The 19,169-nt window shown below is 34.1% G+C and overlaps 2 protein-coding genes across 3 annotated transcripts; one reads left to right on the top strand and one right to left on the bottom strand.

Moving 5' to 3' along the window:
* The first annotated feature begins 2,179 nt into the window (after positions 1-2,179).
* LOC120199053 (laccase-12-like) lies at positions 2,180-3,888 on the top strand. The gene is made up of 5 exons (XM_039200260.1): positions 2,180-2,493; positions 2,582-2,733; positions 2,976-3,196; positions 3,281-3,391; positions 3,454-3,888. Exons 1-5 carry the CDS (start codon positions 2,395-2,397, stop codon positions 3,762-3,764), a joined length of 894 nt encoding a protein of 297 aa, XP_039056191.1. The 5' UTR covers positions 2,180-2,394; the 3' UTR covers positions 3,765-3,888.
* A 3,744-nt stretch (positions 3,889-7,632) lies between these two features.
* Positions 7,633-15,124, bottom strand: LOC120199052 (putative 1-phosphatidylinositol-3-phosphate 5-kinase FAB1D). Of its 2 annotated transcripts, XM_039200259.1 has the most exons (13): positions 14,850-15,124; positions 14,729-14,762; positions 14,412-14,590; positions 13,898-14,303; positions 13,318-13,462; positions 12,878-13,237; positions 11,627-12,484; positions 11,167-11,495; positions 10,802-10,928; positions 10,511-10,666; positions 8,687-10,159; positions 8,330-8,599; positions 7,633-8,155 (listed from the first exon to the last, which is right to left on the bottom strand). In XM_039200259.1, the coding sequence occupies exons 1-13, from the start codon at positions 15,088-15,090 to the stop codon at positions 7,871-7,873; spliced, it is 4,863 nt and encodes a 1,620-aa protein (XP_039056190.1). In that variant the 5' UTR covers positions 15,091-15,124; the 3' UTR covers positions 7,633-7,870. The 2 variants fall into 2 exon arrangements, with proteins under 2 accessions (XP_039056190.1, XP_039056189.1); XM_039200258.1 differs by having other exon boundaries at positions 13,898-14,590.
* Between the last annotated feature and the right edge of the window lie 4,045 nt (positions 15,125-19,169).

Raw genomic sequence — 19,169 nt, 5'->3', positions numbered from 1 at the left:
ATTTCATTTCGACTTAAATTGTTTTCTATAAACATATATATATATATATATCATGCAGAGTCGATGAATTCGATTCAAACTTGAAAATTAATATGTTAATTACTAAAAAAATTCAAATTATTCGAGTTGTATTTTGTAACTCGATTTGTACCTGAAATTTTTTGAGTAGAATTGAGTTTATTAAATTACAACTTGAAGCCAATCGAGTCGAATTCAATAAAAATCAATTTTTTGAGTCGAGTCGAACTTCGTTCACCCCTATATTTAAAAAAATGAAATAATGTTGTAGAATAATTGTTTTTTTATCAAAGCATAAAACTAGGCTCCTATTTCATTATTAAACAAAAATTGAACGTCCTTATAATGCTAACAAGCATACAAATCTTAAGAAAATAAAAGATAAAACTATTTTTGGACATTAGAGTAGCAACTGATAATGCATTCCAGTTGAAAAAGGAAAGAAAAGAAAGCAAATTCGTGTTTAGGGCCGAAAAAAGGCAATATAGAAATTTTAAAGTTTAACTGTCATTAAATAGTAAGGGTTAAATTCTTTCAAATCAGAATTAAATTGATAAAATATATAAAGTTTCAGGGACTTAAATTGTTATTATACTACAACACATCATCATCTCAATTAAGTTTTAAAGAAAATTTAATGATTAGTGATCAAAATTCACTAAAATAAAACAAATATAACGTTAACAATGATTTTATCAAAAATAATCAATGAGCAAGTTAGAGAAATGATAATAGTTTAGTGACTAATAGGATAATTTATCAAAAGTTTTAATATAATTTTTTTGATTAATCTAAGGTGATTACAAGTGGTGATATCTGTTCTAAAATCTTACAACCATTCCACTCAAACACCTTGTAGCTTTTGGTGCTCGAACTCGTAACTTTTGGAGATAACAATCATGTCTTTCACTACTGAGATCGCTTAGTTCATAAAATATAATTTTTATAATTGAAAGTGCTATATATTATATTTTTATTAATTTAAAATTGTAATATGATATTTATTTAAAAAAATCCTTAACTGTTCATTAATAAATTTTAAAATATCCCTACACAAATTTAACACATCTAAATATAATAATTATTCTCTTATATATTGAGGTTATAACGCTAATGTTAAATTCAAAAACTATAAGAAAAAGGGACGCTTGCATATTGGGCTATTTCGTAGGGAGGACCTGGCGTAAATTCCTTCCTTAATTGCTTGTACAATGGAGTTGTCGACTTCTTGCAAATGTTTTAATGAATATATTTTTTAACAATTTAGGATAATAATATTTGATTAAAACATTTAAATTATTATTAATATATATATATATATATTTTATAGATGTGATTGTTTTAATTGATATCTTTTAGAAGAATAAATTTTTTATCACTGAAACTCTTTGATGAATTCAATGAATATTTTATATTTTTTGAAATAATTTTTAACTAGAATTTTACTTACAATGGTTATTGAACTCACAATTTAGAAAACAAATAAAGACTCAAAAAAGTGTCAGATGTAGATTGAGAGCTTTTGAGTTTTAATCACTTCTTACTCTAGAGATTATTAACGAATATTTTATATATATAACTTATTTAATATTATTATTTAATATTTATAATGTATATTATACTCACATTAAAGTATTTAAAAAAGTGACTAAATTTTAAAAATATATATATAACTAAAACATACCAATAACATTAAGTAATTTAATTGAAAAACGGTTCAACCTTGGTTTTCATGAAGTTAACTTACCCGAATTAACGAAAAATTATTTGATGGATCATGCTCACCACAAAATCTATGATCTTATTGAATGAGAATCATAAATTTTAAAATAATTTTAAAATAATTATTCACTTCTTATTTATATTTAAGAATGAGATAAAAAATTTCATTAAAAAAATGACATAGATAAATATTATTAATTAAAACTGACGTGAAGAACAACTAGAAACGTTTAATATATTTTTTCCATGTTGACATACCTATCCGAGAAAATAAGATTAAAATAGACCTAGTGATAGGATGTCTGTAATCTCGCTTCCTTTACATCCGTTAAAAATGAAAAAGTCATTTTCCATCAAACCCTCATTTTCAAAGACAAATTAGGTGGGACGAGGACGAATGATCAAGTTAAAACAGTTGTGTCTGACTTTTACCATTATTTGCCTTCCGGCCTACGCCTCTGGGAATTCATCAATTTTCTATTGCAAATAGTTTGAGCTTTGCAATTCCGATTGGGGATTGGTGATTTCAGAAACTTGGGTTTTCTTTTTAGCCATTTCTTGACCAAACTCTTGTTCTTTCTTTATATTGAGAAATAAGAAATCGATCAGAAGATTACAAATACAGGGGATCCTGAAGAACACGGGTGCAAAAAGATGGCTTCTCAAAAACAAGGGTTCATCTGGATTTCAGGGTTTCTGTTTCTGAGTACCCTTGTCTTATCCACGGCCGATGTCCACTATTACGACTTCTTTGTAAGTAATTTCTTGCATCTTTCTAATTTCTTCTGTTAATAAGGTCAGCTGGTGCCGGATTTTGATTCTGGGTCTCTGTTTAAATTAGTTGCAAGAATCCCAGTTTACAAAGCTGTGTAGCACCAAGAACATCTTGACTGTAAACGGCAGCTTCCCAGGGCCTGAAATTCGAGTTCGCAGAGGAGACACTGTTTTCGTCAATGTCCACAATCAAGCTAACACCGCTCTTTCCATCAAGTGGTAATATATTTACCTATTATCACTCTATGTTTTACGTTGTTTCCAGTAGCTTCCACCAGTTTTCTGATGAGCTAAATAATCGATCATATACAGCGATAGATGAACTGCACTTGCACTGTAATTTTTTTTTATATATTTATCTTCTACCATAAAATCTGTCCGTATCTGATTATATATTTATCTTCTACCATAAAATTTGTCTCGTATAAATACTAACGGTGGGTTTTCGGGAACATGGGCAGGGAGGGCGTTGAGGAATCAATTAATGGTTCAAATGATATGATTCAGCCAGGAAGAAACTTCACTTACCATATTGAATTACACAATGAGATTGGCACTCTATGGTGGCACGCCACCAGTGCATGGGCTAGCACAACCGTCCATGGAGCCTTTGTCGTTTTGCCTGCACCCAACGAAGGCTATCCTTTCCTTACACCTGATTCAGATCAAACAATCATACTTGGTTCATATTTTTAATTGTTTCATTCATATATTTTGCAACTTTGTTTGAATCTCAACGCTTGTTTTTGCCGAATTCTTCTTTCAGGAGAATGGTTCAAGCAAGAGTTAACCGAAGCCAATCAAAACATAGCTTCCGGCCAAGCCGACGCGTACACCATCAACGGACATCCCGGAGAAACATATGGATGCAGCAGCGGTACGCCTGCAATATACTTTTATGCCGAGCCTTATGAGGTGCTAAAATGTATGTTGTTGCAGATACGACGTTCGACTATCAAGTAAATTACGGGGCACTTTATCTTGTTCGCGTGATAAATGCGGTTAACGACACAATGGTGTTCCGTATCGCGTACCACAGCCTCACCGTTGTCGGACAAAACGGGGCATACAGCCGACGATCCTTCAGAAGCTCGCTAACCCTGGCCCCCGGCCAGGTGACGGACGTTTTGTTGTGCCCATACCAGAATCTAGGCCATTATTACATCACTGCTCGACCTTCCTCGGACGCCACGCATACAGCCGTTGGAATTCTGCGATATGCCACCACCATCAACCTCAGTAGTGCTTAATTTACTTAATGCTCTCCTATGCTAAGGATTTGATTTGATGTTCAAATAAGCGACTCAATATGGATATAGGTGTGGAAATAATGTGTTATCGTATGTTGTTATGCATGTATTTTGTTCGAACCAGTACTTCTCGATATTGTAATTTGGCCTAGTCCCAAACTTTTCTTTTTCGTATTTCAATCCATGTAATATATAGTTTTGATTGTAAATCGATACATAAATCTTATTATTATAAAAATTATATATATTAAGCGTAAATAACAATCTAAATAAATAATAAATAATTTTTCAATTTTCCTTCTCGGAAAAATACATCAAATAAGTCCCCTTTCAACATATTCCCACACCGCTTGAAGAACGAAATGCTGAAACCATCCAGCCCAGGCGCCTTTGAATCTTCACATCCATTACTTTTTCATTCATTATTATTATTATTTCATATATAAATTTAATCATCGGTATGTATTATTTTTGTGTTAAAATCTATTTACCCAATTATATTATTCGTTGTTATAGTTAAAAAACAAGAACATAATTCCAACCTTATAATAATGAATCTTATACATATGTATAATAATGAATAATGTATTCGAAAGTAATAGTTATATGTCAACCTCGGGTATTGACATGCATTAACATTAGATTTGGTAACAACTTAATCAGGTTTTCTTTTTGTTTTTTAGAAATAAATTTATATTAAAACTAAAAACCGTTTAAATTATTTTTCAAAAGTAACATTTCGTTTTCAATAATAATTAAATTTAAATCACCTTTATTTTCTAAATTTCAGACAATATTCTTGTAGCGCATGAGTTAGTGCACTACTTGAATTCTTCTAAGAATGAGATTAACAAAGGGGCAGCATTTAAGTTGGATATTGAGAAGGTTTATGATAGGATAGAATGGAACTTCTTGGAGAGTGTCATCTTGAAGATTGGGTTATGTGATGAGTTTGTGAGATTACTTGTGAGATGTGTAACTTTCGTTACATTCACTGCTAGGGTAAATGGTTCTCTTACTACTGAATTTGCTCCGAGTCGAGGATTAAGGCAGGGAGACCCCTTATCCCCATTCTTATTCCTTTTCATTACACTGGGGCTATTTGCATTATTTCATAAGGCTCAACCAGTAGGCGATATTAAGGGTATTCGAGAATGTTAAGTTGGACCACGTATGTCCCATTTGTCGTTTGCAGATGTCAGTTTAGTGTTCTTGAAAATTTTAATTTCTGAAGTTAATAACATCAAGAAGATTCTATCACTGTATGTATCATCTTCTGGGCAAAGAATTAGCCTGGACAAATCAGCTATATATTTTAGTCCCAATATATTTGGTATGACAAATATATTTGGTATTCAAGAAGTTCAACCCCTGGGACATTATCTTGGTCTTCCCCTTCATATAGGTAAAAATAAAACTAACACCTTTGGTTATATAAGCGAAAAAGTCATAGTTAGGGTAACTGGATGGACCGAAAGATTATTATCGTATGGGGGCAGAGAAGTATTCCTTAAATCAGTGGCACACGCGTTACCTCAATATGCAATGTCCTGCTACCTACTGTCGAAGCATCTTCTTAATGAGATGACTAGTATAATGCGGAAATACTGGTGGACGGGTAAGATTTCTGAACAAGGATGGCCTCTAGTAGCTTGGTAAACAATCTGTAAACCTAAGTGTCGTGGGGGATTAAGATTTCACGATCTTCGTTCTTTCAATATGGCCCTAATTGGAAAACATGTTTGGCAATTGATTACACAACAAAATTGTTTTCTATCCCGTGTGCTTAGAACAAAATATTTTCCAAATGGGGATCTTTTAAATGCTCCTATTGGAGATAAAAGCTCTTCTGAATGGAAAGGAATACACAAGGCAATTCAAGCATTTAATGGAGCGTTTTATTGGAGGATAGGGACGGATAGTAAGCTCAACCTGGTGACAAATAAGCGGGGTGTTTCCACGTTGGTTAACCTAACAGGTGATTATATCACTTCTAATAGACAGATTATGTGGCTTTCAATTTATGTATAAAGGACAACCTAGGTGGGATGAGACGAAGGTGCATTCGACTTTTACGACCTCGGATGTTGAGCTCATTTTATCAACGGTGATAGCTCCTTGCTCGGAGGATATTATTATTTGGGGCGATCATGATTCTGGGATTTATTCGGTTCGATCTGGATATAGAGACAAATTCGAATCATTACCAAGCTTCGAACACTTCCTAAGGTCAGGTTATTTGCTTGGAGGATGGCGCGTGGAGGGCTCCCGGTTGGTTCCCGCCTTCTGACTGTAAGTATAGGGACGGGTTTATGCCCTATGTGTAACAGAGATATGGAAACAGTGGTGCACCTTCTTCGTGATTGCTCGTACGACCAAAAAACCTTCATAATAGTTGGGTTGACATGTTCCTTTTTATTTAGTCAGTTAATATCTCCCTTAAAATGGCTTGAGACATTCTTTTCTGCTCTTGATCTTGAAATTTTGTATGGTTCATAATGCTTTTTTGGAATATTTGTAATGGACGTAATGCAATGATACATGATGGTATTATTCATTCACCTTGGGTTATTGGCGAATGAGAAGTCACTTTGGGCAGAATTTGTCCAAGCTCAGAATTCTCAGACGGATCCTCACTATGTTCCAAGCGCTCATGATGGGATTGTTCTTGGATTAAATCTGACACGCTAGAAGCCTCCTCTGCACGGTGTAGTGAAGGTGAATGTTGATGGTGCCTTTGACCCACGAAATCGAATGGCAGCTATAGGAGTCATTGCCTGGTACTCAAATAGTGGGGTCTTAGGTGGAATCGCCTCGACTTCTCTAGGATGTGTGGAAGCAGGGCTAGCTGAAACATATGCAATTATCGCAGGTATTCATTTGGCCAGGGATTGTGGATGATAGAATGTGATGATTGAGACTGATTCCCAGCTACTGGTCAATAAGCTTCATCGTTATACTAAAGACATTTCGACGATCGGGATCCATTTATCTGAGACGCATCAAGTGTTGTATGTTTCTAATGGGTTTAGTTTTCATTATATTGTACATGATTGTAATATTATTGCTCATAATCTTGCAAAATGAGCTATTAGTACTGGTAATTAGAGGTGCACAAAAAATCCGAATATTCGATTTTGGGTAAAAAATATCCGAAACCGGATTTTGGAAAAATCGGTTTTTTTTTAAAACCGGATCGGATATTTAAAAACCGGATAGTATAACCGGTTTGAGAAAAAATTGAACGACCGATTTTTTTACCGGATTAAAAACCGGTTTTTTTCAAACCGGTTAAAAAACCGGTTTTTTCAAACAGGATAAAAAACCGGTTTTTTATCCGGATAAAAAACCGGTTTTTTATCCGAAAAAATCCGGTTTTTTTTAAAAAACCGGTTTTTTGCAAACCGAAACCGGTTACACCATCCGACCCTCCAAACCGGTTAGGATCCGAACCGGTTTTTTTAAAATCCGGTTTTTTGGGTTGGGAGAAAAAACCGGATCGGTTTTTATCCGATCCGGATCGGATTGAAATCCGGCTTCTGTGCATCTCTACTGGTAATGCTATGTATTTTGACTCGGTTTATTTCGAGATTATTCGAAACGATGTACTAGCTTAGTTTTTTATTTAGTAATGAAATTTATGTAGATACTCTTTTCTCCTTGTAGGCTTAGAAGGGATTTTTAATGAGGCCCTCATTTCAAAAATAAAAATAAAAAATAAGAGGGAGGGAACAAGTGTGATTGGCTTCAACTACTATTTAAAAATGATGGAAATCGTCATTTGAAATAATTCTTTCACAAGGCACCGGGAAGACAAACGGGTAGCTGAAACTTTTCATTGATTCCACATCGACATCTCTCTTTACAGGTTCCACTCAGAAATACAAATTTATGAACATAATAAGATGAATGGTAACTGAAACTATCCCCAGAAATTTGCTAAAAATTGCATGATAATGGGGGGTTGAATATACAACATATATATACACAGCAATTTTCAACTGATCGTATGAAGAATGAGGAATGATTCAAGGAAAATGGGGAACAAAGAATACAAGTAGGAAGCAGTACCATTTAGGGACTTGGTTTGAGAAAAGGGCATCATCCTAAGTGCCACAAAGTTGACAAGGGTCGGGGGATCCCTGTGAACACCAATGGTCGGGGACACTCAGAAAGTAAGTTGACATGAACTTTCTGAACCTTTTCTTATATTCCTTCGGAGAAATCACGGTCGGCAATAGATTCTTAGGAACAACCAATGAAGACTTGACCCATGTTTCGAGTTGTTTGTCCCAAGTATACTGCCTTAGATAATCGATAATCCCACATACAAGCTCCTGTCGCTGCATATCCACCCCAACAAGTAAAGAGTAATCCATTACATTGATCGACTGCAAATGAAAGCACAAGAACACAACTCAGTCTATGTCTCACTCTAAATTAGAGAAATGTAACCTACAGATGATATATATACATCTATATATGGGGTTCAGTTTGGGATGTCGCCGTGAGAGGGTTAAAGGAAAGTTTTGAAAACTATTCAAAAGAAAGATGTTAAAGCTCACATTGAGGAAAGTTGTGTCATTCCATACAGCCCGTTGCAAGATACGCTTGGCTTGATTACTAACATATAATGGAGAGGAATTCATGTCATTGACGAAGTTCTGATCCAATAGAACATCTCCAGATCCCTCAGCAGCTGAACTGAATCGAGCATGTAAGGCCCCTTTAAGATCATATAGTCGAGTAAGATTTCTACCAAAGGCAAGATTCTCCATCACCATAAGATCATGTCTCGACAACTCTTTCCCTGTTTTAGGCTGTCTTACTATCACCTGAAAAATGTTCAAATTTTCAAGAAAATGAGCAAAGAATGGAGTGATTACATATTTTAAAAACTATAAAAGAAAATTATAGCAAACCTGATAAATCCCAAAAACTTTAGAAAGGCATGTTTGGCTTCCAGAATCGAATGATTGATTCATGTACTTGAAATAATGTAAACCAAACTTCTCGAATGATTCATATTCTGCTTTCTTGATTTCCTTTATAATAAACCTGTCATCAAGTGTTTTAGAAAAAAAGGACTTGCTCTTCCCTCCTTTGGCATCCCAATTTTTGCAACGGCTAAGAGAAGAAATGTAATCAAGTTCTGAAGGGCAGCACCGCTCTCGAAGATCACGGAACTGGTTAGCATATAAACAAAACACCGAGTATTTACCCTTCCCAAGTGATTTTGAAAACCCTAGAGAAATCTCGATGTTATAAGCATCAGGAGGAACTAGAGAATCCAACAAGTTCAACCCATCAAAACTAGAGAAGCGTGACTCTTCTGAAGAAATGCTCAGGCTAGAGGCAGAGTCGGAATCAGATGAACCAGGGGACGACCATTGCAGGGATGTTACAGTAGGAGCTCGACTTAGGCTATGTAAACTTTCAATTAGTTTATCTCTCCTCCCTTCCTCATTAGGCACTTCTGTTACAGCAGGCATATCTTTCAGCAATGCTAATGCACAAGCAATTATACTTGAGAGTTCACCTTCATAATCTGACACTATATAATCATTGGTTCCTAGAGGTATGTGTAGTCTTGATGCTTCATCCCTGATTAACTGATAGCCTGTGGGTATTTGTGATGGAGTGTAACTACTGACAGATTCAAACTTGGGGACATTTCCTCTTAGAATATCCTTCATATATATTTGTCTGATTTCAGAAGAAGGCATCCAGAACCATCCATTTATGTTTTCTAAACTGGATAGTAATGAACATGGAGATCCACAATCCCGACTTGCATCAATTATAGAATCATTGTAGTCAAGATCTTTAGATATTGGGATTGTTCTATCTACTTGTAAATGACCTGGTATAGGTGCATTCCCTGCCTGATAATTTTCATTGCCAAAATTGGGACTAACAGAAATATTAGGTGCCACAATGGACTCTAGCTTGGATGATTCCATAGGGAACACAAAACCCACTATTGGCTTTTCAATGTTTTCATCATCTGTGGAACTGTCGTGTGTGCTGTCACATCCTTCAGATTTTTTAACAGGGACGTTTGAAGATAATTCATCACCAGAAAACTCATTTCTTTCAACAAATGGATCGGAATAAGCTTTCGGATAACCAGTATTTGCAGGTAACAAATGTTGATTTTCTCCACCATTGTCCTCTCCGTCAGTACTATCCGTATGCAACTTTGGTTGCTCCGGCACTGCTTTGTTGTTGGAACCAGTGACTAATACTGTGGGATCAGGCAACAAAAGAGAATGCAGGCGTCGATCCCAAATGAATGATGCTAAAAGGTCCCACCTTACTCTGTTCAAGTTGAGGAGTTTTTGAGGACCCAAGTTTCCATTCTCATTTTTTGCAACAGCATTCTGAATGCTTAGCTGCAATTTTTCCAATGATATATGTGAATTAGAGACACGTTAGCTCAACTAAACACTGCAGCTAAAAAAATCAATTAAAATGGTTATTGGAATTTTGAACTACATGGCAGAGCAACAATTTCTTTTGTTGATTAAATATAATATACATTGAAAATTATGGTATAATCAAGTTTCACTGGTGATAACAATCTGCTGAAACAGGGAAACAAACAAAAGCACACACTCGTAATAGAGATGACAGTATCTCACACAGTATTGAACATGAAAAATAGTTGCTTGTGGGTGATTGATGAATAAAAAGAAAAATCAATAAAGCCCAACAATATTTCAGAAACAAGAAGATAAACCAACCTCAAATTCAGAAGCTTCCAGCTTCAGCATCTCTTCAACATCAGAGAATGCTTTTAAGGAACCATTAAGGTTTAAAGTTGAGCCCACAAACTGAGATCTTATGTGATCCAAAAAGGATGCAACCTCTCCGAACATTAGCTTCCCCTTTGTGTAAACCTAACGAAAATATCAACGCAAATTCAAACATGTTAGCATGCGTGAGTGTTGGTGAGGGCACAGAAAATGTGTTTTACAACAGAATAAATATCATATCATAAATCAAAGCACAGTGAGAACAGAATAGACACATACATTTTCGAATTCTTCCTCTAGCCAATATGGTTTAATTGATCTGCTAAACTCTAGTCGTTGTGGAGGCATGGACACAGTATAAGTGATAACTGTAGAATAACTAAACATTGCAACCATAGGGCCTAACCTGCAGTTACATTAACATAACAAGAAATCTAAGGAAAACAAGTCTCTGAGAATAAGAAACTATAAACCTCTCCGACTCCTAGGTAATAGGTATTGTCACAAACATTTAAAAATAACAATATGTTACCATAAAACATAAAAAGCCCAAATCGCAAACACAAAGGACAATTTTCTGTTTCAATAATACATTTGAAAGTAGTTTATTATTATTAAATGGAAATGGAAAGAGTAATCCATACCCAAAGAAATAAAGAAAGTCCTTATGCAGAGAATGACCACAGCTGGATAATCTGTAGGAGGAATAGTGTTCGGAAAAGCTGAGCTCCAAGAACTTTCCAAATGAGAGACCACGAGCAGAAGCTGACATTAGAACTCTTTTTGTAGATTTTGACATTCCATTCCCAGTTTGGCACTTGACGCAGCGACTCCACATCCAGAGTTTACTCTCAGCTTCCCCAGGTAAATGCTTTGGAAGCCGTTTAACTTGTATTGTTAGCTGCTTATTATGATGTGCATAATAGTAGAAGTGAGCTTCCGGGAGTTCACCACATATAGTACATTGCCTTCTCTGCAAAACGAAAAAGCTATAAGTGGGACTGGAAAACTCAACAGTACCATGACTCATCAAGAATCGCATACTGGAGAAAATTGCACAAGTAAAATAAAAGAGAGAAAACTCTGAAAAGAAATTCCAGAGACCTGATTGAGTAAACTATCTCGAAGGAAATTCCCAAGAGGAACATCAAAATTCCTGTAGAACATTATATGACTAAAATGGCTTTCCTTACACATAGTGCCCTTTAAAACATTTCGGCTAGACATAAGAACCAAAATACTTTGTGAATCCAACATAGCATTGATGTTCTCCTTATTTTGTGTTTTCTCTTCATCATTATCTCCACTAGTATTCAACTGAATCGGGGCTTCAGAGGAAGCTGGAAAAGATTGAGGTTGTCCATCATCAAGGGATTTCTCTTCATCATGACCGCATTTAGATTCCGCATCAAATTGCTCTGAGACCTCTAAACTTTTCATCATGGGAACTGCTTCTGTGAGCTTTGGTTCCTCCTCATTTAACCCAAAATATGAAGAAAATGACCGATAAGGAGCAGTGGATGCAAGAGGAAAATTGTTCCCAATTACTTTCTTCAGAGAGGCAGAAATAGATGACAAACCAGAGAAAATGACTGGATTATATGGCTCCAAAGATAAAGCAGAACTGCTGTCTAATCCTGAATTCAAAATTTGATCATCATTTAGATGGTAACCTTCTTCATGGTATCCATTAGAGATGGGGATGTCAATTTCATTTGAACCAATTTCAGATGTAGAGTCATCAAGACAAGGAACACTTGTACTACAAATTTCTAAGGTATGGGATTCCTGATCTGTTGGCAACACGTCTGCTTTTCCAGTTAAAGGAATTGTAGAGAACATTGCCTTCTGATCGATAAGGAAGGAAGTCTCAAGGATTAAATGATGCGCCATGCCAACAGCATACTGAACAATACACTTAAGCTTTTTCAGTTCTTCAGAATGACTTCCTTTCAGCAAAATCTGCAACATCGTGATATCAAGTTAACAAGGACACATACGGGAATATGCCATAGATATACCAGAAAAGAAGCGAATGAAGAAGAAGCTTGTTATCTGGCAGATAGCATCAGGTCAAATATCTCAAGACCAGATATCAATCACAAGTTATTTTTGAGAAACAGGAGGATAAAAATTAATGTTGCAAAGAAACCAAGTGGAAGACAACCAAGCATCACTCAAAAGTAAAATCCCCATAACAAAGCTATACATAAACAACTATAAATTGCTAAAGTGTAACTTACCCATAAAGAAACTTCAATTTTAAAATGTGTTTGTATGTAACATATTGGTGCATCATGACTATTGGGGAAACAGAATCAAAAAAGAAAGAAATAGAAGAATAAGTCAGCTTACAGTGCAACAAAGACGTTTAGGACAGCCCTCGAGAAACATTAATGTTTTACTTGATCGTTTTCCCCCTTCACCAGTGGAAGCATGTTCTTCAACGAACTTTTCAATATGAAAGGAATCACACTGCTTATAGGAGTCATTCTGCTTTTGGTTTTGATTAATCAATTGATCAGACGGTATTATTGGTGAGCCAGTACAGCATGCAACTCTCTTGAGACGATGTAGCTTCATATCAAACACCAGTGTGATTCCTTTGGAAAGAATACACTCCTGAAAATCACGTGAAACAGATTTCTCCACCAATATCACATTTGGATGGCACATATCTATCATCTCCCTTAGAGCTTTCATATGACCTTTTTCCTGTTTTTAAGGGTCAATGATCAGAAACAGAGTAGAAAACTTCTGCATTACATAAATTAGAATTATTTTTTCCATGGTACCTCATCTAGTGAACTTAATGAAGACAACCCACTTGAGGACTGACCAAGGGCTCCCTGAATTAATAACATCCTAGGATTCTTGAACTTAGTTTGCATGTGCTTATGAGCAGCATGTTTTTTGAAGACCAAGCCCTTGATTAATTGGCTGCAAAGAAGGGTTAATTTTTAGGTTCAAGAAATGAATCCTATAACAGAAATAACATTAATTTTCTATTATAATAAGGTGTTTCAAATAAAGCACGAGAGATTTTGATCTTCACACATGCTCTAACATGTTCATTCAACTAATTAAATTTTTAAAAAGTGTGTTAAGCTCTTACATGCTACCACTTTAAGGAAAAATAAACAATACTCTCCCAATGAATTAAATTTTATGCAGATAATACACATTTATAAGAACTATCCAAAGAAGATGCTTCAGAAAAGCACAGTATGGTCACCTTTCAATCTTAAAAAGAGAAGTAAAAAGTGAAACAAAAAACCTATTTGTCTCTTCCATGTAAAATCTAAATTAATTATTGAATAAATATCCATAACTAGGTGCAATATAATTTTAAACAGTATATTGAAATCATATCACCTTTGACTGCGAGAACCGGTTGCAATGCATTTCAATTTCACACATCCGTCTGGGCCCATTGCACTGCCGTCAATAGGATCATGTTTCAAAAAAAGAGCTGCTTCCAAAGATAAAGAAGTAACTACGTCCACCCAACCATCATTGTCATTCACAGAACAGGCAACACCCACAGATTTAAGAAGTTGACTGACAATAGCTTTGAACTTCCCATTTATCACCTCTCTCACTGCCCTTTGTTTTTCCTCTTTAAACCTGTAGAGTTCATTGCCCACATCTGTATGACTCAAGGAACTTGGTTTTCCCCATTTGATGCCATCTCCACATTCATCGTCATCATCATAAGCAAGTGTATTCTCCAAGTCATCCTCTGGATCTTCAGGTTCCGGAGGTTCCCAAATTTGACTATCTGTTTCACCATTAATAAATTGAGGAACTCCACTTTTTTTGACAAAGGATCTAGGAGAATTTCCGATTTCTTTTGCTGCTAGCTCAGTACTAGTGTCTGTTTTCTCACCATATCTAACTATGTCCATATCATTGCTATTTTTCTCATCCCTCGAGTTGCTTTCTGTTATGATACTCGAGCTATCAACTCTCTCCCCAGGGCCTTCTGAGCTCAGGTTTCGTCCATTTGGCAGATAATGGAGCTCTCCATGACTAATTTTTGAACCAAACTCTTGCTCACCCTCAACCCTGAGAAATATCAAATATAAATAAGTCCATGTGTGTGTATTTATATTAACGGTCACACATATAGAATCACAGGTCTCCAATTAATAAGGACTAGTAGTATAACAGCACCATAATAGATTAAAAAAGAAGGGCACCTACCGATCATATGAGTTTATATCAACTGAAAAATCACCTGATGGAATAGAATAAAAAATTTAAAACAGTTATCTCAAAATGGGATAGAGCTAAATTAACAAATAATAAATAGATGGATACTAACTGCAGCTAGAATATGAACGATCACAGCTAGACAATGAAGAAGCTGGACTGATCAATGGTGTTGAATACAGAGTACTACCATCACGCTTTACAAATTCTCTTCCTTGCCTCTCCCAAAATAATTTACACGGCCGAATTGGGTCTCCAGTACAAGTGATTAAAACATTACCGTTCTCTGGTTTCCTCTTGTCCTCACTGGAATTCGAAAGTTCAGCACAACAGTAATGACACATGCTACACATCTAATGAGATAATAACTCCAGCAAATTCAATCACCTATTGGATAAGAAGGGGAGATAAGTTTGTTGTGCAAAATAATGTAAATTGTTCTAAATCAATGAATTCCATCTAGACATTAAGATCATCTTATCGAGCCAACCAAACACTTCGGTAAGGCTCTGAGATTCACTTACTTACAAAGGTTAAAATTATCTCTCAAAGAGATTTTTAAATGAAGTCTTTTTTTCAAACATTAAATAATCAGCTTACTAGTTTTGAATTAAAAAAAAGAGTTAACTGCATGTTAATATTTCTATGAAAAGCATAAATTTTACAATTTCATTGTATATGATTGCATAAAAAATAATCCTTATTATTATGTCCTACAATATCTGTCATTGTATCCATGTTGTGTCATGCTCGAATTATGTGTGTGTTTCCGTGTTCACAGAGACAAACAAAAAACGGCATTAATTCCTATATCAGTCTTCACAAGTAAACCTGCAATTCTACATAGGTTTCAAAAGTATCCCAAATGAATCAGGAATTTCAAAGAGTATTTCTCCCCTTTAGAAGTATTTATGCTATGAACACAAGGAATCCTTCATATTATATTGATCAAAAGGAACATATGGCGTTGGCATAAACTCCCAGAAATTCAGGAGAAAAACAAGTTAATAAACTACCAAAGAATTGAGACGATCATACACTAAATCCATGTTTACAATCAGGAAAAAAATTATGTCAAAAGGAAATCAGAGTCCAAAACCTGAAATTATTGATGTTTCTAAAACTATCAAATACAATGAAAAAAAAAAGTAAACAGTGAACATAGATCAAACATTGTTCATTGGAAACAGTGACAATACACTGCAATTTCATGTAGAATAAAAATGTCGATAAATATATTTACACCATAACAAGAAGAAAACGATGATACCAACATCCAAAACCGAACTGTAAACTTCAACAAAAGAAAAAATATGATTTTCAAAGCCAGGTGATCTGGAAAATGTATAAGATCACAAAAAAAAATCACCTTCTGAATTAAAAAAAAAAAAACTGGACACTGTTTTAAATGTTTTCCGAAAAGAAAAAAAACAAAGCTACCATAGTAGAGCTGAACAAACAATATAAAACGGGAAAAAATAAAGATAATCAAGTCAAACCAAAATCAACTCAATGAACCCAAAGATTAAGGCAATAGATATGGAAACAAAGAATCGGAAATACAAATACTTACTGTTAAAGTAATCCCAAAAACAAAGATTTGGGTGTGATGACCTCTGACCCAATCCCAAGCATAACGATTTCCCTTTTCTCTACCCAGAAAGCAAGGATATTTTTTTCTTTTTCAGAAATAAATAAATAAAACCAAAGAATACAACAGAAATGAATTGAGGAAGAGAGAGAGAGAGAGAGAGAGAGTAAAACAAGAAGAGAAGGATTGAGAAATAATGAGAATTAAAAAGAAAGGGAAATGAATTTGAAGAAACGTATTCAATAGCGGGCTCCACTCCCTGTTGCTCTATTTCACACTGCTCTATGGGAGGTAGATTCAAGATTGGATGGATCGACACTTTTTCAATATTTTTTGAAAATTAAAAAGAAAATTACAATCATATTTATTCTTTTTTTCTCGTATACTACAAAACAAAAGCAAAATGATTAATAATATAATGAGATAAGATATCGATTTATTACGTAAAATCAAATATTTAAACTTGATGTTGTGTATAGAGCAATTGAATGGAAAGGGTTGTTACTTTATAATATTTAATCTAAATTAATTGATCAACAGGTCAAAATAATGATAATAAATAAAAACAAAGGGGTAAAATTGTACATGCATGAATGAGTATTTTTAAGCTTGATGCATGATTGTTGATGAACTAAGCCATGTTAGAAATTTCGGCTGCAAAAGTTTAATTAATTAATCCCATTCATATCTGTTAAATGTCTATTACAAAAGTTCATCAAGAATATACTATTGGGGTTTTTAATTAAAAAAAACTTGAACCGTGTTTAATTGGTTTGTTAAATTGGGAAAACGTTTCAAGTAGAATATATATATATATATATATATATATATATATATATATATATGTTATGATTTAAAATTTTAGATTTATTGAATATATTTTTAATAGAATTAATATAACTTATTTCAAGTAAAATTAAAATATTAAACTTAATATATATATATATATATTATTTAAAAAATAAGCCATATATTTTTCAATACCAATTGAATTGAAAAAAAATGGGCATGTGTTTCATTTATTTTTGGGTAAATTACATCGTTCCTCAATGAACTATACTATCTCTCCTATTTTGCTCATTGTACTTTCAATTTTTCTATTTTGCTCTCTTAACTTTATAGATTAAATCATTTTGCTCACTATGTCGTTAACTATTTAACGACCGCAGCACAGGAATCAAAACGACGTCGTTTTGGTGAGTAAAATATGAGAGAGAGTAAAGTTTAGTGACTCATGATGTAATTTACCCTTTTTCATTATCTTCTTCATTTTCTCTCTGTCGACCACCACATTATTTTCATTCCGGCCACTTTTCCGCAGTCGTACATGATGTTGTTCGATCCCAAATTTCATGGGTCGGTTCGTCTTGACCCCCTGAGTGTGAATCTGGTGGTTGTTTTACCGAAAAATATCTCAAAACCCGTGAATTTGGAATGAAACGTTTCGGTTTCCTCACTTTCAATCTCAAATTCGTGGACTTCGAAGCAAGTTCCGACCAAATGGAGGTCGGATTCGATTGTAAAGTTTAGTGAGCAAAATAGAAAAACTGAAAGTACGGTGAGCAAAATAAGAGATAGAGTAAAATTAAGTGAGGACCGATATAATTTACCCTTTGTTTTATTTTAAACTCTTATTCGTAGAGTGAAATAATTTACTACAATTATATCAAATAATTACCATGTATATGTTTCGTTTATTTTAAAAAGTATAGCTAACTTTTTCATCCGATTATTGTAATATATTAGAGATATAAATAACCCTAGTCAATTTTGATCTCGTGGACCCATTTTATTTGGCGTAATAATATTTGACTAAATGCAATCATCTCATAATAAATATATAAAATTTTGATTTTCAAAGTGGCTACTGAATATAATAAATATATAAATTATTACATGGTACCCGTATTGAAAACAAGGATCCAAAATGAAATGATGGATGAAATAAAATCTGTACGCAACAAAAGGACAATACGAATAATAATATATATGTAAGGGACAGCAGTGCAAGATGCTTGAGAGATGTCCAAAATGTAATAACTTAGGTGGCTGCCTCATTTTCATCAAAATTCTAACCTGATTATCTGGGGGTGATGAGTTAACAGACTGTTGTCGTCACCGTCAGCCACGTGGACAAGTATCAAAAGGGTAATGCCTTTATTCTTTTGACGTGGCGATCAGCTATTCGGCCGAGGGATGACGTCTCCATAAACGGATCTTGTATTAGACGGAAAGCAATGATAGCCTACTCATCACACGGCAACTGTCGTCCCAACAATCCTAAAAAGGATTCTGCTAGATTTTTAAGGTCCAATTACCATACTGGTCACTTCTGTTTTAATTTTTTAATTACGATCACTATATTGCTCCCAACTATTTATAAATTACATTTCAGTCACTTATATTATTTATTTATTATAATTTGATCATTGAATCTTCATCTTATGTTATTTTCAATGACGTGTGATACTAGAAAGATTAATTGTTAATTTAATCTTTAAACTTCATAGTCATTAATTAGAAAAAAGATAAGTAATATTAAATCTTTATATATCTATATTTTTTACTGTATACTTTAGTTTTTATTTATTTTATTAACCGAATTAATAAAATTAAATAAAAATGAGCATATGCAAAGTGGTAAAAAAATTTATATAACTATTGGTATTTGACTCATTAACTAAATAATTTGGATCAGATTTACAAAAACTCATAATAAAAATGGTCTTCTAAATCGAATTTATTTCATTCACGATATGAGGATTAAAATATTTAACAGATCTAGATCTCCATTTATAAAAGCTTTTAATCATACGCTGTCAAATACATGTTTAACATGAA

The sequence above is a fragment of the Hibiscus syriacus genome, unplaced genomic scaffold, assembly GCF_006381635.1.
Source record: "Hibiscus syriacus cultivar Baekdansim isolate YM2019G1 unplaced genomic scaffold, ASM638163v2 tig00005294_pilon, whole genome shotgun sequence".
Lineage (NCBI taxonomy): Eukaryota > Viridiplantae > Streptophyta > Magnoliopsida > Malvales > Malvaceae > Hibiscus > Hibiscus syriacus.
Note: the sequence above shows the minus strand (reverse complement) of the source record. Positions and strands in the feature narration are given on the sequence as shown.